We start from the raw sequence: 25,323 nt of genomic DNA, 5'->3' as shown, positions 1-25,323 counted from the left end.
GGCATGTACAGTACTTAATCTATTTTTTAACAAATAACCTAAGAATGACAGTTGTATTATATTGAAAGGCCACATGGCTTTAATTTCATAAAGCAATTTTGAGACAGCCATTGTACCTCAGTATCTGCTGTAAGTCTGTCTTTTCAGTCACACCCCAAAACAATTGTTTTTGGTAGGCAAAGGTGAAATCCACTGAACATACTGTATACAGTATAATCAAATTGATGCACATTGCCTTTCAGCTACCGTATGAACCCCTTTTTAAATAGTCCTAATGTATAATACTTATCATGTAAGACTACCTATTTATTTTAGCTTACTGATCCAAACATTGAAAACAGAATGACTGATTGAAAACATGCTAATGATTATACATTTCTTACACCATCTTTATGGTTGATGTTTTACATGAATGGTGCATGAACTTTTGAGCTAAATTCTCACGTCTTTCGTAATAGAAGGCAGGACCTTTAAATAAACCCGCTTCCTTATTGGGAAGCTGGTCGAAACTAAAAAATACTTTCATTACTTCCTGTTTGTTTCGTTGTAACTGCTCGATCAGTTAACTTACGCGAAAGCGAAAGAGAAAACGCTCAATATAGACTGGAAGATTAAAGAACTGCAAAGAAAAAAGCAGCTGCAAATTTTGGAAAAAGTAAGTATGACAAACTACCATTTTGATTTTTTTAAAATCAAGTAACATTTTTACGTAGCTCTGCTCTTGTAGATTCGTCTTAAAATGCTTTATTTTATAATACTAATGTTAACTAGACGAGACGAAAATCAGTGTGTCATTATGAATGAACATTAAAGACACGTGTAAGATATCACAATTAAAACATCTCAAATGTTTTCTTTTCTCCCCCGAAGTAAACCTACAAAGTGTGTTTCGAAGTTGCTGTAGCATTTGAACAGATAGTTTGCTCAGGACCGAAAATTCTGTTGTAAGTTAATTAAGGTAAGAATAGGGACTGGAAAAAATAGGGCCTTTATAACTTTAGTGTGAATAGTCCTTCTTTTAAGTACATTGAAGTACTAACATTTCTGCATGTATGTAAATAATAACCAACTTCTTCAATTGTAAACACCTTAATGTTACATTACTGCCGCTTGTATTTAAGAAGGTACTGTCAATTTATACACCTGAACATTATGCTGAGCTAGACGTTGTCTTTGTACACGATTATATAATATAATTAAAAGTTATTTCCAATAAATAAAAGTGGAATACTAAATCTCATTTAGTATTATAGAACCATTATTGAGAGCATATATAGAGCAAATGAGATTGGAAAGGGAAACATTGAATTTTTTAAGCTGAAAAATCTATTTTCTATAATTGTTTGGTTAGGCAATACATCTGTCCATCCTAGAGGCAAATTGCAATGCATTGACTGCTGTGTAGAGGGAGTCCATCATTCATTCTGAATGTTTGAGGATAAAGCTCATCTCTCTTTCTGTAGGACCCATATCTGTTTCAAACTGCACTGATCGCACTTCACAGAATTCACATTTGTCTATTGCTTCTTCTGCTGGCTCTTCTCAATGTGGAGGATAAATGAGCTTCTGTCTCCTTTGACTCTGACGCTGTCTCAGCAAGGAAGCCCATCAGCTTGGCTACCAAACCTCCTTTTGTACATTGCCCTATGTTCTTGATCATAGGGGAGGATGGGGACTTAGATAATCCTGCAGATCTTTATCGGCAGAGTTCCTGCTTCACCATCACGAACTGGGATGGTGCCCTCAACAATGCTGACAATGCATCCATCTGTCAGTCCTCACTGCCACTTGTTATTACGAAGTAGCAAGCCCCCTAGGTACCTGAACTCCTTCGCTAAGGACAGCTTCTTGCCTCTCACAAGAAAAGAGCAATCTCCTTTTTACTGGGAGAGGATGATGACCTCCAACTTTGAGATGCTGATCCGAGCTGCTTCACGCTCAGCAGTGAAATGTTCAATCTCGTGTCAGAGATCACAGTCAGATAAGGCAAAGATAATATCTTCTGCAAACATGGATGCTGCCTCCAAGCCCCTAGACTGGATACTTTTCATAGCGTGTCTGTGCCTTAATGTCCATTCATGCTTGGACATTAAGGCACAGACACTCATGGTTGGTTCCCATGTCCTCTTTGAACACGCATGTCTTGAAGGGGAACTGCCATCTCAATTTCTCAGACCAGTTATGAAATCTCAATAACAAAATGAATTGACAGTATCACAAAAAATGTCAAATTCTGGATTAAGAACAATATAGTGAACTTTGTAAAAGTACTGGATAGTCGCCATGTTGTTGCAAACCACTTGGCTCACCACGGGCGAGAGAAAGAGTTTGCGAGAATTATTATGTAAAATCTGCCCTTCCTGCTCACTAGTCACTGACGAATGTAATGCGATGAATAAGCATATAAGTATAGGTTGAGCAGCAGACATTTCGCTACAGAAAAGTTCTGTGATCTACTTACTTGTTAACACAGCATGCAGTTGATATGACGGAAATATGGTGCTGCGAATACCTCGAAATGTTGTTAATTTTGTGATCTTAATTAGAGGTTTTACATGTTACTGTGTACATTTTACTTTCACTGTGGTCTAAAATCCACCCATCAATGCTGATTCTTTATCACACTGAAATAAAATAGTGTTGCAGTTTCCCTTTAATACAGAGAATACAGTTACAGCTCTTATTCGGAGAAAAGCAGGCCTGGGTAACAAGCAGAAGTGGCACTGTCACCTCATGCTCGCACAGCATCTACAACAAGCCATCTTGAGGAATGCTGCCATATACAGTATGAACAAGCTACATCTTAACAAGGATAGACCAGATTCCCATGTTCCGTGGCCAGGATGGGATCTGTATTGTTCGTTGTGAATTTGAGGTTTAACTAATGGATGGACTCTCCTTTCCTGCAGATATGCTTTGCACATGTCCAGTCCAAAGTGTGTACTGAACATATCTTCTGTTAGCTTGATTTCTTTAGAAATACAATACTGGCATCGTTATTTTTTATTAAGATCATGGGTTCAGTTTGCACACGGTTTCATTTTAGTTATGTGCCTGTTTATACGTTCCACTTAAATTTTTATGCAAGATGTTTCTTGCCACACAGATGGCAGACAGATCTGTTGTTCCTGAGGTAGAAGAGAGCATGGAGCCTTCAGGTGATGCAACGGATGCCAAACCAGACCGAAAAGGAAGATTTCTTCTATTTGGAAAGTAAGTGTTAAAAATCCTGTTTTAGGTGGGACGGCTTCCTAAAAGTGTGCATTTGCAGTTGTTTTCCTATTATAGCCCACATTGGGGCGGAGGGGTGGCTCTGTGGCTAAGGATCTGCCCCTGTGGCTGGAAGGTTGCCGGTTCATACAGTATCCCGCAGCCGGCAGAGGAATCCTACTTTGTTGGGCTCCTGAGCAAGGCCCTTAACCCCAACTGCTCCAGGGGCGCCATACAATGGCAGACCCTGCGCTCTGACCCCAGGCTCTCTCCCTGTCTGTGTGTCTCATGGAGAGCAAGCTGGGGTATGCGAAAAGACAATTCCTAAAGCAAGAAATTGTAAAGGGTTAATAAAGTGATGTTATTAGAAGTGTGTTAGCACAAGAGGTGTACAGTTCTCCTCCTAGTTTCAAGTGGGCTTGAAACTATGGACTTTGGACTATGCAAAGTCCAGTTTTCCTGCAATGTGTAAGAGATATGGGGACTTCAGCTTGCTAGAAATCTTGTGTGAATAATTTAAGTGTCATGGGATGGGATGTGTGTGAATGTGGTCTGATGCTAATTTCAACACAAAATGTGTAACAAGCGTGGAATGTTGCATCCTATTATATATGAGACTGATCGCCTGGGCTCTTTAGAGAAACAGGTTGATGAGACCCTTGGAATAATAAGCTGCTTGCAGCCAAGCAAGTCAGATAAATTGAATGATCACTTCTATTCTTATCATTAGAGTATGAATATACTCTTAGTCCTGAGTGGGGACCTGTTTCAGTATGCATTGTTTGCAAAGGAACATGTAAAGGATAATTCCACTCTAAAGAGTAGTATGAAGAAACAACGTTTCAGCTGTTGAGCCTTCTTCTGGTATTTTGAGAGACGGTAATGTGGCAGGAATGTAAAGCACAGGAGGACAAAGGACAGAAGGTGTGAAGGGACACACAGGTGATAAAGTGTCCACATGAAGGGGGCTTTGTCAGAGAGGTATAAAAAGCTGAAATCTGTAAAAGAAATGGAGAAAATTTTGAAAGAAATTGGTCTGTCATTGAGAGAAGAAGGAGATTGTGATGTTTGTTTCTGGACTAAATGTAATGAAATCTCTGTAAAAGGATGCAGACAGAAAGATTAGTGGTTTCTTGGCCAGGAGAAGTGAAACAGGGAGCTATCATTTTAGATTGAGCTTTAATTTTCACTGCTGACATGGACAGTCAGTATTCTGCAATAACAAACATACCGACGAGCATAACACCCATGCACTCATTTTCTAACCAGTCTTCTGGGTCAGGTTCACAGGAGAGAAGGAGCTTATCCTGGATAGCAATGGGCGCAAAGCAAGGACAATGATATCAAGGAAATAATAATACTTTTATATTGCACCTTGTGGTTTCTCAAAGCCCTTTACAGAGGAATAACAAACAAAAAAAAATACTGTAAAATAGTAGGAATACAGTAGGAAAGTCAAGAGGCAGGCAGAACCAGTTAAATAAAAGCCCTTTGATATAAGAAGGTTTTGAGCCAAGATTGGAAACGGTTCAAGGAAGGTGACTCTTGATATCTTTACATACTGTATCTTGAGTTGCAGAGCTTTGGATTGTAGAAGGAGAAGGCCCTGTTATCCATAGGGGAAAGACAGGAGACCAGAATTAGACTAGTGAAGGTTGCAAGGTGGGGAGCAGGACGATAGTAACAGATGGGTACTGAAGTGCCAAGCCATGCAGAGTTTTGTAGGTGAGCATCAGGATCTTGACAGAACCTGAGAGGAAGCCATTGCAAGGACCTGGTCAGGATTCTGGCTGCCAAATTCTGGACATACTGTAGTTTGTTCATTGTGGATTTAGATACCCCATTGAGTAGAGCGTTACAGTAGTCAATTTGAGAAAAAACAAGTGTTGACCAGCTTTTCAGCGGCAGCGAGCAATAACAAAGGACGCAGTCTGGTGATATTTCTGAGCTGGAAGAATGATGTTTTGACAAGTTGTGCACATGTGGGTCAAACATCAAGCCAGGATCAAATATCATTCCCAAATTGTTCAGTTTTGATTGAAACTCAAATCAAGTACCGTCCACAGATAGGGCCACTGCATTGGTTCAAGGAAAGTGAGGCATCCATGTTTTTACAGTATGTCAAAAATGTGATTAGAGAGAGCAGAGACAGCCACATCAGTGTGAGGTTTGGTATGGATGTATATTGAGAGAACAGGAATCGGAAGCAATAAAAATATCATTAGTGACTTTAACCAGGGCAGTTTCTGTGCTGTGAAGTTGTTGGAAACCACACTTGAGGGGTTTGAAAAGGTTATTTGGTTATTAACTGAATTGTAACAAAAGGTTGTAAAATTTTTGCAAGAAAGGGTAAATTGGATATTGGGTGAAAATTGTTTAGGTTATTTTTGGTACTGGGGTAATGGCAGCAGTTATAAAGTCTGTTGGTACCAGACCAGTGCTCAGGGACTGAGTAGTGAAACAGGATTGAAATAAAGCAGTGGGAATGGGATCTAAAAGGCAAGTGGTGGATTTCATATCTGAAACTAGTTTACTGAGGCATGCAGAGACATAAACACTCACATACTCGCAATAGGGCCAGCTTTTTCCAGAAGCCAGTTAACCTAGCAGTATGTTTTTTGACTGTGGGAGGAAACCGAAGGAAACTCATGTGAACACGCATAGAACATACAAGCCCCACGCAGATATTACACCAGGTTTGGATACCCAGTGGTTCAGTGCTGTGAGCACCATGACACCCATAAAAGCAATATGACAAACACAACAGGGACATATAAATACATGTAATCAATTCTTAGTTTATGCATACATTTCCTCAGTATTTGTTGTATTTATTATACTGTATGAATATCTGTTTTGTTGGTATGTATGCATGCAGAACAAATAGTGGTCAGTGATTTAGACTTTAAGCCCTTTCTTCAGTACCTTGTAGCAAACCAGCCTTGCTACCAGTGCCCTAATTAAGCATAAAACAGTTGATTGTGATTGCTTTATGTATTTTTACAGATTTCTGAAGCCAATACTGATTGCTTAAACTTGACAAAGATTTGAAAAGGTTGCAGTTCAACAATCTGCCTGTAGATGTCACGAGAGTTACCTAAGGTTTTTGAGCACAAATTAAGTTAGTATCCACAATAACCCGTATTATTCAAGAAACAGCATTGAATATTCTCAAGCTATGTTATGTTGTGGTAATGTATTGGAATCAACAGTACCTATGGGGAAAACATAAACTGATTATACCGAAATGAAAACATCTTGAATGCATCCAACAATGCTCATTATTATAAGCAGTTTGAATTTTCTAAAAATATATGTATTTTAATACATTTGATATTTGAATTTCATAAAATATATAGAGAAAATAAAAAAACAGTTCAGTGAAACCTTACTACACGTAGTGAAATTGCTGAGGCAAATTACATCCTGTGCAATCCCAAGCTCTCCAAAAAATATAGTCAGATAATAAATCACAAAAAGACGTAGCTACTGTTATACATGCAGTTACTACGTCAATCGTAGTGTTTTTATATTAAAATCAAGAAGTATATGTTAAATTTAGAAATAATTACTTTGTATTTGCTGAAACAAACCTGAGTGTTTTTTTGTAGAAAAAGTTTTCAAATCATTCCACTTGATGGCAGGCTCCTCCAGCATTTTCAACCACAAGCTCTTAGTGTGATGGAAGCATGCATTTGGGGTTTAGAAGCAAATTAGTCTGCAAAATCTTTTCTGAGGGTTTGCCTTTTTCACAAGGGTGCACTTAAAAGCTTCAGTAGAGCTTCTGTTTAGCCCTCATGTCCTTTTTGGAATTCAAAAGGGTGATTTAAACTTTTTCATTCCATTAGTGCATTAGTGACTTGCTTTTTTGAAATAAGACATAATGAATCTGATTACTTCTTTTGCTTGAAAAAACATGCTGTTATTTGTATAATCTGTAATAAATGTGACATAAGAGTACTTAATAAAGGAATCAAAAGTGAGAATAAATGTTATACATAGTTTTTCAACAATTGATTTAAAAAAGCATTGATTTATTTCCCACAAGATTTTATACTTGGATAATAGTAGTTCAAACATGTGTATAGAAAAGACATTTTAGATTCAGCATGGATTCAAATATCTAATATAACATGCCCCTAGTTCTATGTAACTTATGCTTCCTGTTGAAGAATTTTACATATCAAATATTATTAGTCAGTTTTCAACCATGTCCAAACTAATATTATCTGCATATACAGATATGTAATGTATAAACATCAATAAACCTAAATAAAAATTCATTGCTTTTCCCTATCTAGAAGACCGCTTGTAAAATACTTGGGTCCACTGCAATTTTTATTTCATTTTTCAAATAGAGCATGTTTTAAAATCCAACATTGACCTTTAATATGTTAATGAGACAAGTTAATATGTTGATTTTAATATTTCTGTCACACTTATTTTGTTTTTTGTGTGAATGGCATCTTTATACTTTTTAGAAAACGTTCAGCAAATAAAAGTTCTTTTCTAGAACAAAAAAGCAAAAACATTTGAATATCCCACTGACAATATTACATAAAATAAAAAAAGAGTAGAAACATTATTCATATCTGCATTTCCTGTTTTGTTGTTTTCTTCTTCCTTCTTGTGGTAAATGCTTTAGTTTAGTTAAGAACAGCAATGTGATGGTGAGAGTAGCATGTTTAGAGTGAAAACGTTCACTGTAATTCAGTACAGGTTGTGAGGCTGGTTGCTATTTTGGCTTGTGTGTGCTATTATTGTAATGGGACATTTTGTTTGGGAGGACTGTGCATTCACAATGCTAATTGTCTTGCATCAGACTCTGAAGTCCTTAATTATTTAATTATGATTGAGTTGATTTTTATTTAATGACCTATCGTAAGGAAAGCTTAATCATAAGTGAAAAAAGATGTTTAGGACATTTGATATTAATAGATTTGGCATACAGAAAACCAATCATACAAAAAAAACTATGCGCTATGTGCTCTTATGTGGTTTCTGGTTTCAAAAGCATGAACAATCTGTCACTGTGTTGTGGAACATGCAAAATATGTGTTCATTGATATGTTCTAACAAGAAAAAAACAAAATGCATTTTGGTGCTCTGTATTTGAGATTCTGTCATTTTGGATGTTGGCTGTAAATACTCCATCAGCAGAAGTTTTATGTGAAGGAACACTTTTTCTTAACAATGATACAAAGCCTTCAATACTGTTACAATATGCTGTACTCTTTTTAACCATTATTGAAGGGAACGAGGGAAAGAAGTGCTTTGCAAATGTGAATACATTTTAAGACTAGCACTCCCAATAATTTTGAAAAGTTGGCAAGTATGCCCCCGACCATTACAATACCACCATTATAATGTTCTATTTAAAGATCAGATCTTGAAATTATCAAAGTGTTCTGCACGCAAGTGTGTTTCACAGTCCTGATCATTGCTTTTCAGGCTGCACTTTAATCAATGAAGGGAACAAGGCCCATCTGCTTCAAGGCCAAATTTGCATGAACAGAAAACCACTCTTGATGTCTCTTTTCATACTCTGGCTAGAGACAGAGATTTCATTGTAAACCATGTGATTCCTGATGGCTTCCAGCCACTCTTGATGCAACTCTACTGTGATCATTCAGCAGCCATATCACCCTGCAACTCACAATTGGCAACCCACTGAAGCTAAGCAGGTGTGAGCCTGGTCAGTACTTGGATGGGAGACCTCCTGGGAAAAACTAAGGTGGCTGCTGGAAATGTGTTAGTAGGGCCAGCAGGGGGCGCTCACCCAGTGGTCCATGTGGGTCCTAATGCCCCAGTATAGTTACGGGGACACTATACTGTAAACAGGCGCCGTCCTTCGGATGAGACGTAAAACCGAGGTCCTGACTCTCTGTGGTCATTAAAAATCCCAGGGCGTTTCTCAAAAAGAATAGGGGTGTAACTCCAGTGTCCTGGCCAAATTTCCCATTTTCCCTTACCAATCATGGCCTCCTTATAATCCCCATCTATGAATTGGCTTCATTACTCTACTCTCCTACCCACTGATATCTGATGTGTGGTGAGCGTTCTGGTGCACTATGGCTGCCAGAACGCTCACCACACCAACGTGCAGGTGGATGCTGCATGTTGGTGGTGGTGGAGGGGAGTCCCCATTACCTGTAAAGCACTTTGAGTGGAGTGTCCAGAAAAGAGCTATATAAGTGTAAGCAATTATTATTATTATTATTATTATTATTATTATTATGACCTGGCTTTCATTTCTGTAACCACTAAACTATTTACTGGTGATATGTTTAAGAAAGTGACTGGCCAGCCATCTCCAAACAAATAACCCTAAAGTGACTATAGTTTTTGAGTACATTACGTTTGAATTTTGAAGAAAAAGTATTTGAACACCGAAAACTTTGAGCCATGAATCTCAGATTCCAATGTATGTTATTGTCCTGCATTATGTTTGGTGTATACTGCATGTTTTCAAAGCTTGGGTTTCCTATTGGCTACAGTCATTTGTCCTAGAAATACTTCATAACTATAACAATAATTTGTGAGACATGAATTAGGATTATCAGTTTTACTATCTTTAATTACTTTAAATCAACTGAGTGACATCAACCAGACTAGTTAACCTACAAATTATTGTTGTGTAGTGCGCATTTTTTCAACTTGAATTCATTCTTTCGGTTGACTAGGGACAGCTACTGCATAGAATCCACCAATCTAGTTTGGCACAATAAAAAGAACAATGCATGATGGCTCTCTCTCAGCTGACTGGCCAACTGGCAAACTCAATAAAGGTATGTATTGCTCTCTTTCCCTTTCATCAGCAGTGAGCTGAGCTGAGCTTGAGTGCCATTTTGGAGGGGTCAGAGTATCACACCTCTGTTTAAAGTGAAAATTCAAAGCGAACACACAAATGAACAATACTACATACAATATAGAGCTGCAGTAGTAGTTTTTCACTTGTAGGGCAGTTTTTGCAAGATGCATTCATTGGTCTGGCTATGACTGGATAGGAATTTTAATAGGGCAAAATCAAGAGCGGACATAACTTTCTCATTCCTGTGGGCTTTCTTTTTTACATTTGGATCAAATTTCTACCATCTAGCTTTTTGCTTGTATATTTCTAATGGCCTCAAAAACTGGTTGCTGAATGACTGGAAGAAACCTTAAAAGCAAGCCAAGTGTTTTACCTTTTGTCTTATGTAAAGTTTGAAAGAATAATACTTATCGTCTGCAATCTTAAGTTTTGAAGTTACCCAACTTTGCCTAAAGTTTCGAAAAATGCCTTTCTAGCACAGTTTTAGAAACTCTATAGCACCATGTTTGTATTGCTTTCATTAAAATATGGGTCTTGTCTGCACAGAGACCAATAGCTTCTTGAATTTGTTTTTGTTAATTAGATAGATAAGACTATTGATCCCAAAGGGAAATTGATGAATTGATCAATTTCAATTATACAGTAGGACTCCCCCACACCTTAACTGCTCCTGAAGCATTTTCATGGTGCTACACGTGAAAATAAGAGCAGCACAAACAAAGAGAGCCAAGATCTTGACACAATTTCCAATCTTTATACATTCTGTCATTACACCAAGCCATATACTATATAGGGCTCTCAAATTCATTTTGTAATAAAAGTAAACTGAAGGGATCCCTAAAGAAGAGTTACTAACATGAGATTGAAGCTAACAAGCATGTACTTGACATATGTACATTACCATGCACATATCCATGCAGCAGACCAGGACACGAGTCTCAGCCCTGCCCTGATTCTGTGCCTGTCAGCAGAGGTGCGGGAGGCCAGGATGACCTCAGCAGGTTGGTGGGTCACAGGCACTTTGTGTTTGAATAGCCCTATAGAAAACTCCAGTGCCACTCACTTGCTGACACAGGGGCTTTGCATGGCCTGAGAGTTCAGCGTCACGCTTCATGTTTTATACGGTACTGTGGAGCATGGTGGGCTCCTAGCACAGCGACAGGGACTTCTTTAACAAACTGGGGGAAAAGCTTTTCAGATGCAGAGTGGTGTACCAGTGAATGAGGAACCAAGGTAAGCTTTCCAGCTTTCCTTGCGTCTTTGAAAATATTTTTCTGTATCCAAAGGTCATTTAATTTCGGGTGCCAGAGTTGTGGATTTGCTGGGAATCTGGAAAACAGCCAAATTGGAGCGATCGGTCTCACGTGACCTCTCTCGTGTTGTACTCCCTCAGGTTGCACTGTGTATGATTGCGGCACTCTGGTGATGTAGAACCTGCCGCACTTGCTGCAGTGTTCTAGACAGCTGCTGATGTGAGAACTATACTAACGGACCATATGGATCTGCACAGGTCTGGTTAGAAATGGACTAAAAAGAAAAAAATGCTCAACCACCAAATCAAATCATTGTTGATATGCTTACTATAAAGGGATATGGCACAACCATCTACAAAACAATCTACCTGGCAATCCGTTGATAATACTGTTTGGCCAAATTTTTCCAAATGTATTTACAGTATATGTACATATAGGTTAAGCAGGTTTCAGACTTATTAAAATGTTTTTTTTTTCTCAGTCTTGTTTATGTGCAGGGTCAATGTACTAAATTGTTTTTGAATTGTTTTTCTGTGCCCATTTTGTAATCAAGGCCAATATGCAGTTATTTGCATTTGGTGATTATTTTTGTTTGCTTTTGTGGAAGCTTACTTAATGAATAGAAAATTTCTTTTAAATGGTAGAATTGCCAAGTATTACAAAATACTATTGTTTAAAAAAAGTAATTTCAAAGTTTTTTTTCCAGTTGTATTCTTGATATCTGACTAACACGTTTTTAGCTCTGGGCTCCACATTGACAGTAATTTGCCATATAGAAGTGTATCGGTCTTAAAATATAATTGTAATATAAATTAATTTCTGTTAATTTTCACATAAGGCAATTCATACATTCTATTTGATGTATGTCCTTTTTGCTGGCAAGTCATAAAATATAAGGTATAGCCATATATTTTATTTATACTGTATAATTGTATCTGAAAGTGCTGCCTGAATTTAAATCTTGTAAAAGTGCAATTTCATTTAAATAGAGAATTAAGGCAACTGAGAATTAAAGGACTGAAAGAAAGAGTGTGGTCACTTTCTCAATTACTGCACAATAATCGTTCATGTTATCAGAGCTACTGTATGAGAAAAAGATTACATTTGTGTTAATGTCCAGTCAAATCTAAATATAAAATCAAAGCTTATGAAGTTCAGTATTCCAGCACTAGGCTAAGAAGATTTTTTAATTCGTAACAAATCCAGGTGATGTGTACTGTAGCATAGTTCCCATAATTTTGTAGGGGGCACAGTGATGCAGTGTTGAGCATTGCTGTCTTGCAGAACTGGGGCCCTGGGTTCAATTTTTGGGGAGTTTGTATGTTCTCCCTGTGTTTGCATGAGTTTCCTCTAGGTGCTCCAGTGTCCACCCACAGTTGAAAGATGTGCTAGTAGGTTAATTGGCCCTGGTGTGAGTGTGTGAGTGTGTATCCTGCCTTGCGCACAGTGCTTCCAGATAGGCTCCAGCATCCTGGCAACACTGTTTTGGATAAAGCGTTTAGAAATCGATGGGTGGATGTTGTAGTGCAGATTAAATCAGATTGAGTTTTGGTAATTAACAAAATCTATGGTTTAATAGCTTGTGTTTGGGTACAGTTTTACATTGCTGCATAAGATTCCAATAAAGATTTAGACTTATCTGTATCCAATCAGAAATAAGATCATCTGCAAGCAGTGTGAATGAAGAAGATGTGAAAATAATTTAAAATGTCAGATAGTCAGAGCTGCAAAAGGTTCAGATCTTTTGTGTGTTTCAGCCTGGTGCATTTGAACTTTGAATTAGATTTTTTAAACTTTTTGTATAAATAAACCATCCCCAACTTTAGCTGCTTTACAAAAGGTAGTTAGATCATGGTGTTGGAATTTACAGCTTCTTCTACGAATCTGATCAGGCTGCATTCTTAACCTTTGTGTTGCGAGGGAACACGTCAGTATACAGTAAATTGGCTGGGCACTTCCTTTATCAGAATAAGTTGCAACTCTATCTTTTTTTTCAAATTACTTCTAAAGATCTGATACAGCAGTGCACCCAGTTATCTGCAGTTTTGAGTACATGACATCCTCTACAGTTTGTGGTGCAATATTGATTGATTATATTGATAATATGTACAATTTATTTTACGTTTTGCAAAACAGTTGCAAAAGACTCATTTTTTATATACCCCTTAGTTCTTCATATGGTGCCTTCACAGAGAAGGGCAATTAAATGAGAGAAAATGATAACTTCTAGCACATTCCCATTAAAGTTTGAACTGTTTTGAATCACTCAAGATAAATGTTAAAAAATGATTTCTGTAAATAAATTAATACTTGTTGCAAATCTCATAAAATAACATCACAAGGCAATAATAGAAATTGGCCTGTTTTGGGCTACACATACTGTATTGCTTACAAAAAATTGACAATCAATGCAATGGCGGTATATTGTCCGTACAGTTATCAACTTTGATAACTGAACCACAGATGAGCTTATCCAGCTTTGGAATGTGGCTAGAATGCTTTTTAAATAGTCTGTTGCTTTTTTCAGCTTGCACTATGAATGCATATATTTGATGTTTAAAAAAGACATGATACAGTTGAGCTACATATTGCTTTGTGGTAAGGGGGTCATAAACAGTCAAGTAAGCTTCTGAGAATTACAAACCTCTAGCTTAAGTGCATTAATACATGTTAAAACTAACAACAAGAAAAAACAAAAATTGTCTTCAGTATGTCAGAAGTTTAGAGAATCATTTTTGTCCCTCTGTCCTTCTATTTGACTTATGAGATTTAATACTTTTCTGAATGTGTGTTATGTTCCCAGAAAGTCAGTGAATCAATATTTTAAAGGTTATACTGAATTTGCTGGACTGCAACATTGTGCTTACATGTAGTATTGTATTTTGACAAAATATCCCCCAGTGTGAAAAAAGTTTCAGAACACAAGCCATTTTTTTTTCTGAGAACTTCAATCAATCAGAATCAATTGGTGAACATAATGATAGAATTATATCAAAGTTTTTTCTGTGGGTTTTTCACATGTAGGGAAATAAGGGAGAGAGTAAGAATATGAGACCTTGGTATGTGTAAGAAGTACAAAAGAGAGAGAGTAGTTTCGTTTGCCCATAGGCAAAAATCATTTTTCTTTATTAGAGTGGAATTAGACACGGCTTGTTATTTTGCAGTTTAGTGGCTGACACATCTCCCCACTCTGATTACTGTATGTGTTTAAGTGGAAAGCCCATATAACTAAACTTTCTACTGATAGACTGTGTAGTAATTTAAATGGAAATAGGTTTCAATTACCAGATCCCACAGCATTTTAGAAAAGAAGACCTCCTTTGTTTGATCACCAACAGACATCAGTTAGTAATTTGCAGAAAAACTGTTGTGGATGAAAAATGCAATGCATTTATGGGCTGTATAAGACCTGAATCATGCCTTGCTTTTTTGTTTTCTGCTTTATAAAATATCCACTTGCTAGCTTTTTTAACAGCATCATGGTCACTGCTTTCATTAAAATATGACTTCCCTTCTTATGTAAAAAAAGGTATTAGAGAATCCTTATTTTATAGGTTGAAATACAATTGTATCAATTCCTTCTCTGTAGTCAGTAATCAATTTTCTACAAATTTGTGGTATTTGTTTAAAATGTTTGGATTAGTTTTGCCCCCACGGTCCTAGGAGACAGTGTATGTAAGTAAAATCATAATTTACTTTGAATAAAAAAAGTTTTCTTTGTGTTATCCAGTTTATATTTTAGAAACATACTTAGTTCAAATAAGCATTTGGTGCTCATTAAAACATTTTAGGTCTTGGAATTGAAAGTTTAATGTTATGTAGAAATATTTACTTGAAAATATAAAAATGAAAACATTAAAAATGATACATTACAAAAAAAACATGAAAAATGAAACATAACAGCGAAGTATCTGGGTTAATCAGGTCTTTAGCGAAGATACATGTTTAAAATGGCTTGGGCTGTGGGGCATCGAATACGTAAACTGGGCATTATTGGTTTGAGGATCATTAGGTGGTAAAAGGTAATGTATGAATAAAAGGACTTGCTTTGATTTTTTTACAGTAAGAAAAAAAAGGATGACCAAGGCATGGAGCAAGACCTTTCTTCCGAAAGCCATTACAGAATTGTTTCACCAACATTCCAGTATAAGATGAACTACAAGCAAGTTGGGAAATGTATTATTATCAACAATAAAAACTTTGATGAAAAAACAGGTACTGTACCTGGCTCTATTTTGACATTCGTGGCTACAGGGTTAAAATGGTTCCAATGCATTTTATCTCTCACAGTTATTCTGGTTATCAAAGTATTTTTGATACCAAAATCCTTTTTTTTCTCATAGTTTTGAGGCACTTCAAAAAGAAGAAAATATAATTTCTTATGTGAAATCACTTCCCTTTTTGAGAAACTGTTTTTCCTAGGCATGATTGCCAGGAAAAAAAGAAAACCTTTTCTTGTTCCAAAACAGTGGGCAAGAACTGATGAACATACTGTAGATCAGTTTCAAAGTTGAAAGGACATAAAAGAGCCAAGACTACAGGACAAGACAAAAATTGGTAGATGAAGAAAACATGAGAAAAAATTTAAATATGGTAATGGTAAAATCAGTCAACTAATGTAGGGACTGAAAAAAACTATGGATAATATTAATAAATATATTAATAATGCAGTTGAATCTTGTAGAAAAAATATACATTTGAAGTGTGAATCAATATAGTAAAAAAAAAACTCAAGAAATATGATTCACCTGAAAAATAAAGAGCAGACGTCAAGATCAAGTAGAAACTTGACTCGAAACAGGTAAAACACTTCAGATATCTCAGGAATCTGTTTGCAGAAGATTCAGAAGTACAAAAAGAGATTTAAATCAATGGGAAAAGCAACAATCACCAGGAAGAAGAACTTACTAAAAGACTAAACGTAGAACTGAGGAAAAGCTTGGTCGTTACATTGATCTGTGGCATGGTTCAATATGCAGCAGACACCTGGACTTTAAGGACGAAAGATATTTGGAGACGTTTAGATACAGAGAAGAATTCTGGACAGATATGAGGAAGTACTGTGGACAGCAGACGAAAGAGGAAGTTTAATAGACACCATAAGATGCCAGCAGAAAAACTGGATTGGTTGCATTCTGTCACAAAGGGCTGCTCAGCGATGTCTTAAAGGCAGAAACAAAGGAGCAGAACAAGATGAAGGAAGAAATGAATAGTGCTGGTTGTCAAGTGTCTTATAGCCAGCTGAACAAAAATACTTTTTATTGTGCAGCATGGAGAAGGGACTGCATCTAAAATCCACACACTGTGTGGCACCAGACATGATGACAATGACAAGGACGTGCTGTCACACAGAAACCTGCTTACTCTGTTTTTACAAAATTCAAATCCTACAAATTAGTTCATTGAAAAGCTAACTGCAAATACGTTTAGAAATATAAACCTCAGCGACGTCTTATTTCTATATGCACGTCTGTTATCAGTTAAGGTAACAGATTAGGGAAACATGAGAAAAATAATTCTATGGAGTTCTCAGTGATGGATGGAGTAAGGCTTTTGTTTCCTTCTCATTCATTTCCTTTGTTTTGTTTTTTTTAAATACAAATTCAAACTTGTGTTTGGAGGAAAGAGGTCACTAAAGTTTTTTTTTTTCCAGTTCAAAGCACATTGCCTGTTAACTTGATGTTTTGTGTTATGTGTTTTCAACTTGCTTGCCTGTTGCTTCTACCCTGTTGCAACAGTCATTTCAGAACTGGCTTATAGGTAAAAAAGAGAGAAGCACACAGGGTTAAACCATTAAGAAGGAAGAGGATCCAAGCAATTTCTCTTTATAGAACAGTATGCATCAAGTGAAATAGTTTGAGTGTTTATGCCAGTGTGTCTGCAGGAATCTGTACCACAGTTACCGGTATTACTACAGACTGGCAGTTCAGACTGGTTCAATTTCTCAAAGAAATTGCCTTTTAGCAGAAACCAAATTGAACCAGTTTACTTACTACTTTGTCATTGATCACTAAGATTTCATGTGACATAGACACATGATGCCAGAAACACATGTTTTTTAATCATGTATGATCAGTGAATAAAGAAAAGACCTGTACATTCTAACTTCTCTGCATTTTCTACTTCAAACCATCTCTGCATTTTCCTAATTAGACATTGTCACAATTTCCTTGTACAATGAGTGAAGTTGGCTGCCAAAGTTCAGTGTTCTAATATCTCCTTGTCTTCCCCGTTATTTTTTTGTTTAATTTTCCGAGGACGTCATCTTCCACAATCTCTTTAGTGATCAGACAGTGTTTTGCATTTCAGTCTTCCATGCTTAAGTAATCTACAGGCCACATAAGAGCACATATTTTGGAAACTCTTGAAGTGAATAGTGTCCTCATTCTGGTCCTTATATCCAATAAATTGGTTGGCAAAGAGAAGTGTTTTAGAATTTGTTAAAAATGGGACAAAGAAAATCACAAGATTGTATAAATAATGCTGGTAGTACACAGGGGTTAAGTAGAGCGTATCTTGACTGGGGTTATATGGTTTAGTAGCAGTCAATCAGTTAGTGCTGCTTTTCAATAACAATGTGGGTATTTTCTAGAGATAAAATGCATTTAACAGTTATAAATGTGTTTATAATGGCTGTACTCTCATTAAAATAAAATTGTAATGTAAAAACAGGCTTACCTTTTGAACTTATGGAGTGCATACCATTTGTTTTTCTTTTGCTGTTAGGTATTTCTCATTTTTACATAATACTGTTTTCTAAGTCATATTTTAATGGTAATGTCAATGAAAACCATGTGTATAACTTTAGGACAGAATACAGAAAGGATCAAATCTGATCTGTTTCAGTCTTCACATTCCCTTTTTCTTCTGTCTAAAGACTAAACCATTTGAGATGATTAATGCTTCATTTTTCTGTCTTTTTCAGGAATGAATGTAAGAAATGGCACAGACCGAGATGCTGGAGAACTGTTTAAGTGTTTTAAAAGCCTGGGCTTCAATGTTTTCATTTACAATGACCAGACATGTGAGAAAATTGAAAAATTACTCAGAGATGGTAAGCTAAATATAATAATTTTAACTGGCGATATTTATTTACAACCCCTTCCCCCCTGTTTTTTTGCCTTTGTCTTTTCTGGCTCACAGATAATTATGTAGTACATTTGGAGAGCCTTAAATTCAAGGTATACAAATCAATATGCGAGACGAATGTTTAATAATTACATTGCACCCATAGAATATCAGCATACCATGTAATGCATAGTTACTTTCATTAAAATCTAATTTCATTTTCTTAATGTGTGGTATCAATTCTTAAGCCCTTTTCAAACCCTCCACAGATGTTTTTAAGTGAGAGTAGATTGGACAATTATAAAGCAGTTAAAAGCATGTCAAATTTCTATTGAGCTCTAGGCTTAATGAGCTCTTTACTGACTGGTATTTATTGATGAAAATGATAGGACCCATTGTGTTGTGAAGCTAGTACCAGTTTAACATTGAAAATCAACCTGATGTTAAAATAATAATGCAAGTGAAGAGAACAAGAGTTAATTGCACTAATTTTCTATAATTCACACACTGTAATCCCTCAAAGCAGTTTCCAGCCTTTGTGTCTTTGTGTTGTGTTTTTTTTCTTTTTTGAAAGAAAATAAAAAAGACAGGATTTAATACTAAATTTATATCAAATGTGTAGGACTGATAGAAATGTTTAGTTAAACTCCTACCGAGCAAAATGGAGCACATTAAAAGGCTATTTACCCAACTTAACCTCTGCTGAAATCATAAGGAAAGAGACCCCTGTGGTTGCTGATAATGTGATGTGATGGGAAGGATAATGAAGTGTTAATCAATTTACAGCAGAATGATAGGGCTCTTCCGTTTCAGCTATTTGTTGACCTACGTGCATTCTCACACATTTTAAGATATTGTTTCATTAATTAAAGCACATGTTAATTACAGTCAAGTTCAATTGTTAACTGGTTATATCTTCAGTAAGCCCATTTTAGTGATGACGGGCAGAAAAAATCGTTTTAGGATTGCGGGCATTTTTTTAACAATGGTGTTTATGAAAAGAAGTTATTAGGGAGTATATTTCATGAGAATTTTTTTATTAGAGTACATATTTGTCAAATGTATTTAAATATTTTTTGAATTAAATACATTAAATACATAAAATAAAATAAAAAACTTTTATTTTAAAACATTGTTAATTTTTTAGCTTTTATATTCAAGTTTAAATTTATATAAATCTGTGCCAGACATTTTTTAGCAGTGGGTTTTTCTAGAGACATTATTAAAGTAGGAATTGGATTTCTCCTGTTTTCTGTAATGAAACAATTTATCACTTCTTTAATGTTGCCATCAATTTGATACCAGATCAATAAGTGCTTAAAATGAGAAAGTTTAATATATTAACATTAATAATAGTAGAAGACGTTAATATTAATTTATCTGCACGAGTTGCAACATTCTACTCTAATGACTAATCAATATAAAATAATAATCAAAACGTGAAAATATTAATGTTCTTTGTTACCTAGTTTCTCTCATCTTTCAGATGTCTAAAAGTACATTTGAGATACTTATGTATCTCAGTTACAGCAGGGAAATGTTCATAGTTGTAACTCACTCACATATTTTGATCAATAATTAATGTATATTTATTGTAATTTTAATGAGGTAAGTCCAGCATTAAACATTCTCATTACATTTAGATTAGCTGCTTCTTTTAATGTTGTTATAACCAGAATTTTTTGCATTCTGCTTCTACATGAAAAAGTGAGGCATAGTTGATTTGTTAAATGTAACAGAATGTAACAAGACAATTAACTAAAAAATGGATCTTGAAACACTTTTACAATAAAGACTGATATCTCATCTTACAGAGATGAGGTAATGTTAATTTGAACAAGAGTAGAAGCAGCAGAGGAGGAAAGCAGAAACCCAAATGTTTTCAGCTGTTTTACAAACAACAATAACCTTGAATCTTGCATGCAGGCTATTAGGTGAACTAGTACGCATTTGAAAATGCACAATAAAGTCCCTTAAAGCAGATTCTTACTGACCCATCTGTTACAAGACTTCATGATGATAGTCTGTGGGTGAGGGAGAAAATTAAATACTTACAAAATGTGGGGACTGAGATTCACACTTTCCTGTTTTAAAGAGACTGCTTTTCCTTCTTTCAGAGGATACTTAGGATCATTGACATTTTAATGTGTTACATTATTTAATGTAACACATTGCGGGCATTATATCAGCCCCTCTTCATGTGATAGACCTGGAGTGGGATTTCCATTTAAGAATTTAATAATACGAAGGGGCTTACGATTCTTTATATATACTGCACATTAATTGAGTAGGCTGTCGCACAAAATTCAGCTTTGAATTGATCACAGTTGTCCTAGCAGTGTAATCATTTATGTCCCCCTCCCTAATTGGTTAGCCTCTGAGGAAGATCACAGCGACAGCTCGTGTTTTGCCTGTATCCTCTTAAGCCATGGAGAGGAAGGGATGATCTACGGCACCGACGGAGCGATGCCGATCAAGAGTGTCACCTCTTTGTTCAGGGGAGACATGTGCAAGACTCTGGTGGGCAAACCCAAGCTGTTCTTCATTCAGGTGAGGAGCCTGTTCTGTTTTCACCCACCACGTTGAAAGCATTGTGGAAGTGGATCATATGAAGTATGATCCTCTTTATGGGGCTGAACCAATTACCTGAACCCTGAACAGCCAGTCTGTAGGCCTGTACTTGACTTTCGGATCATTTCTAAACCACTTAAATATAACAGGTTGTTAACAGTAACTATGCACTGAAGGATAGTGGTGCACTAGCAAAGAAATGAAGCCTTACAAAGTCAGCATTTTTCCTAGGACTTTTGATTTGCTCTATAATGATAAAGTCCAAATCCGTAATAAATTTAAGTAATTATCAATATGAGCTGTTTCTGTTCCATTTACAGTATGTATAATTTACCAAGTCAAAAATCATTTAATTCTTTTTGTAAGCATTTTTGCCATACTTTATATTTTTATGGAAATTCTCATTTTATGATTTTGTTTTCTGTTGTAAACCAGGCTTGCAGGGGTTCAGAGTTTGATGATGGAATACAAACAGATTCTGGCCCTCCGAATGATACTTTGGAAACTGATGCCAACCCCAGGCATAAAATCCCAGTGGAGGCAGACTTCCTTTTTGCTTATTCCACAGTGCCAGGTAATTTGACAGTATATCCATTTTGAAAGAAGCAGTTTTCAGAAATATGCTATTTCAAACCATTACAAAAGTATTTACAAATAGCTATTGAATATATCAGGTGGAACCATTGTCATGATGTGTGACATACTGTCAGTCAAATACTGCCTCACTACTCATAACTAGTACCTGAAAGGAAGCAAACCTGTGGGCCTTGGATCCTCAGAGATGTGTGCGGTTTTTGTTTTTCTCCTCTCAATTGCCTGATGGTTCCACTGTTACTCTGTGATAGACTAAACTACTTTTCGTCCACTTAGCTCATTCCCTTTTGACTTACTGTATTCCACACCCTTATCTGTACAGTTTTTGTAAATAACTGTGAAAGCAGTCTAACTGGTTGTGAAAAGATTGGTTTTGGGCTTAGAAAGCATTTCTTTGGCAATATCTTCACGCTTATTTTGCCAATTTGCATCCCCTAAAATATTTTTTTATTTAATGTACTGTAAGCTCACCCAGTGGATACATTGTGAAGCAGTTGTGTAGGGAACACAGAATTATGAGGTGAAACATATTTAAACATGACTAACTACAGATCTGAACAAGAGTAGATAAGAAAACAAGTCCTCAAGAAAATGTTCTTTTTAAGTATTAACAGAGCAGATACCAAAACCCAATGTTTTCCCTGATTATCTGAAACATAGTTGGAAAAACTTCCATAAATCTCACAAAAGCTTTTTTTTTTCTTTTGAAATATTCTTGTATTTTGCCTTTCACATGGTCTCATGTTTGCACCCGATAAGTAGAGATCAGTTGTAGCAGCAGTCCCATAAATTAACTTTGCTTGTATAGGATTGAGAATATAGCATTGCATGATTCTTTTTTCTTCTGCAGTTTTATATAACATTGCCACATGGCTATACAGGCTTTCATCTAAGCTCCAGATTGTGTTTGACAGCACAAAAGAACAGAAAAGCCAGTTAATTCCAACTTCTCCATTACATTCTAGTGCCAAAGAAGCTCCAGCCTTTTTTTCTAATCAGGTTTCCATTTCAATTGTGTAGGAAAAGTTTCGGATTCAAATTTTCCATTTATCCTTTCATATTACATATTATTTGCATTGTGGCTCATATTCTGGCATATTTATTACTTCTGCTCTCTTAGACCTTAAAAAAAACTTCAGTTGCAAATATACATAGTTTGATTATTTCCAAGTTGAACATAATCATGATATATCATTTTTGGAGTTATTTAATTGTGGTTATGTAGATGAAATGGGAGCTCACAAAAATAAAAGAGAAAAGGGGGAGAAGAAGAGGTTGCTGATCAAATAAAATGAACAAAGAGAGAAATTATCTGTCCAGGGTAGGTAAGAGAAAGGGTGGAGAAGGTGCCAATAACAAGATATTATTTCAAATAAATGAGAACTTATTTTGGGTGGTTTTCTTGCAGTTAACTTTCCAGTTAACTCAGTTAAATTCCAAATTCAAATTTTCCACAAATGGAAAGTAAATGGAGCTGAAGCCTTGAACAAACTCATCTGAAAAAACAAGTAATAATGTTTTTGAATTATGCCCAGCCGGGCCATGCAAAACTAGTAGTATTAACCAGGCTGCTTATCTATCCAAATGAGACACGAAAATAGTAACCTTGAGTATATCCTCTTTGCAGATCTGCTGAGAATTTGGGTATATAACAGTATCAGCAGTTCTAAACTAAGAACCAAAAACAACAGATATAATGAAAAACCTTGTCTCTGCCCAGCAATAACTCTAGGAATGTCACTGACTCAGACTGTATACAAGTGGCTGGACTACAATATAGGATATAGATATCGTATACTGTAGGTAAATTAATGGCCAAGACCAAAGCATCTAGAGCAGCCCAAAAGTAGTTCATTCCAGTCAAACAAATACTTTTTCTGCAATCAAAGAAAGCACAACGGTGCTAGTTAGTTGATATGGAGCTCGATCCAAAATATGGAACAGGTGTTGTGTGTAAATGGAAGCAAGAGTAACCTTTAAGACAAGTAATGTGTTGAGATGTTCATAGTGTGTTAGGTCATATCTCTTTCTGCTTCATAAAGAAACATTTGCACATGTCTGAATTTAATAATGATATTGGCCTTTCTACAGAACTTTTTGAATCCTTGCTTAAAAGGGCTGTATTTTATTTTTACATTTTTCCCTTTCATTGGCTATTTTTCACCAGCAGCATTTAAAGTGTTTTTGTGTTCTATAGTTTGTTCTACCCTTTTCCAGTTTTGCTTAAATTGGAGATGCATGCCAGCCATTTGGACACAATTTTCAGTTTAATCAACATCCACACCAATCAATAGCAACAATTTGTATACTTTGTTTTTCTAAGAACGTACCTGCATAAATGATTTTTTTCTTCTGATTCTTATAATAATTATAACAGATCCTGTCTAAGAATGTCTTAGAGATGTCTTTATTATGATGAAAATATTTTACATCTTTTGATAGGAATGTACATGAAAGGATTAAATATTTCACCCGTAACATTTATGGTAGCCTTGCTAGAGTATAATTAACTCATTATAATTTACTAGAGCGGTTATTCTAGTAGATCTTTTATGAAAAGAAGTGAAATGACAGAAGATTTACAATTGGTGTAAAATAGTCAGTTTGCAAAACAAAATGGAGAATTAAGTATTAATGTAGCTTGATTGGTGGCTAGATTTTGTTCTACAGTACTAGCCAGGATATTTATTTTGGAAAAATGTGAGTTTTGGGGAATAGGTGCTGTCTTCATTAAAGAAATTCCAGAATAAGGCAAACATGTTAAGGTGGCAGTTTAAAGCTGTTGTTTTGTTTTGCTTTGCTTTCCCCCTTTTTGACACCTTTTGCACATTGCAAGCTCTGGTAGAAAGTTTCTCATACACCCTGCTTATAGGCATTTTCAATATCTGTGCAAGACACAGGTTTATATACGGGGCAGAACTAATCTTGGTTTAATTTTTTGGTTAAAAAATGCAACATGTGGAGAATCCTTGGTAAAAACAGTAAAGTGAAATATAACACATTGTGTGTCATTCATATTGTTCATCATTTTTTCACGTGTGACATAAGCAGACGTAGAAGTGCTGTGATACTCACCTGATGTATGTGCATTCCAGGTTATTATTCATGGAGGAACCCTGGCCGAGGCTCATGGTTTGTTCAGGCTCTGTGCAATGTCCTGAACGAATATGGAAAAGACCTGGAGATCATGCAAATTCTTACCCGGGTCAACTACATGGTTGCTACAAACTTTGAGTCATGGTCTGAAGATCCGCGCTTCAGCGAGAAGAAGCAGATACCCTGTGTGGTCTCCATGCTGACAAAAGAACTGTATTTTAACTGATGTTAAAGTTGACCATCATTGGTCACACATTCAGGGAGAGTTAACCTTTATAGCTTTATTTTCTTCAGTGGCACTCAACGTACATACAGTATATTATCCTTGGATTTTGTCACGTCGGCAGGCAGTGTTTAATATTCATGTTAATTAACTGACCTGAAAATGTGGGGAAGTCTAGAAGGAAAACACATGTTTAAAGGGTACAGAGCAAGTCACATAGTATTAAAGCACTGCTTACCATAGCGGTACTCCGTGCTGTCTGTATTCCTAAAATACAATGTCCATGGTATTTGTTTTGTTTTTTTTTATTTATACCCCCCATTTGTAATCCCCAATTGTTTCTATTAACAAACCCATTCTATTAACCCTTTGGATGCTGGTTGGTAGGTATTGCCATTATTTCTGAACCAGAATTTTCAAACCATTTCAAACTGTGCTGTAGGTGGTGCCATCTTTTGAATGAAATGTTATGGGATTAAGGATACCTGGTAGCGTTT

General features: G+C 36.1%; 1 protein-coding gene across 3 annotated transcripts; it reads left to right on the top strand.

Moving 5' to 3' along the window:
* The first annotated feature begins 509 nt into the window (after positions 1-509).
* Positions 510-25,166, top strand: casp7 (caspase 7, apoptosis-related cysteine peptidase). 3 transcript variants are annotated; one of them, XM_088635753.1, is made up of 8 exons: positions 518-655; positions 871-958; positions 3,107-3,213; positions 15,338-15,489; positions 18,200-18,328; positions 20,717-20,892; positions 21,349-21,487; positions 24,603-25,166. In XM_088635753.1, exons 3-8 carry the CDS (start codon positions 3,107-3,109, stop codon positions 24,827-24,829), a joined length of 930 nt encoding a protein of 309 aa, XP_088491879.1. In that variant the 5' UTR covers positions 518-655; positions 871-958; the 3' UTR covers positions 24,830-25,166. The 3 variants fall into 3 exon arrangements, with proteins under 3 accessions (XP_088491878.1, XP_088491879.1, XP_088491880.1); XM_088635752.1 differs by lacking the exon at positions 871-958 and having other exon boundaries at positions 510-655; XM_088635754.1 differs by lacking the exons at positions 518-655; positions 871-958; positions 3,107-3,213 and adding an exon at positions 11,152-11,254.
* The last annotated feature ends 157 nt before the right edge of the window (positions 25,167-25,323 follow it).

This window comes from Lepisosteus platostomus, chromosome 6, assembly GCF_059453375.1.
Source record: "Lepisosteus platostomus isolate fLepPlt1 chromosome 6, fLepPlt1.hap1, whole genome shotgun sequence".
In the NCBI taxonomy this organism is placed as follows: Eukaryota; Metazoa; Chordata; class Actinopteri; order Semionotiformes; family Lepisosteidae; genus Lepisosteus; species Lepisosteus platostomus.
The sequence above is the reverse complement of the archived record's forward strand: the minus strand, read 5'-3'. Positions and strand labels throughout refer to the sequence as shown.

What these genes read in the sequence shown, in the direction of transcription:
- casp7 (XM_088635752.1), top strand. Translation starts at nt 3,107, where the DNA reads ATGGCAGACAGATCTGTTGTTCCTGAGGTAGAAGAGAGCATGGAGCCT. An exon ending in AGATTTCTTCTATTTGGAAA is followed by an intron (nt 3,214 to 15,337) that starts GTAAGTGTTAAA and finishes ATTTTTTTACAG; the next exon opens with TAAGAAAAAAAAGGATGACC. An exon ending in TGAAAAATTACTCAGAGATG is followed by an intron (nt 18,329 to 20,716) that starts GTAAGCTAAATA and finishes CTAATTGGTTAG; the next exon opens with CCTCTGAGGAAGATCACAGC.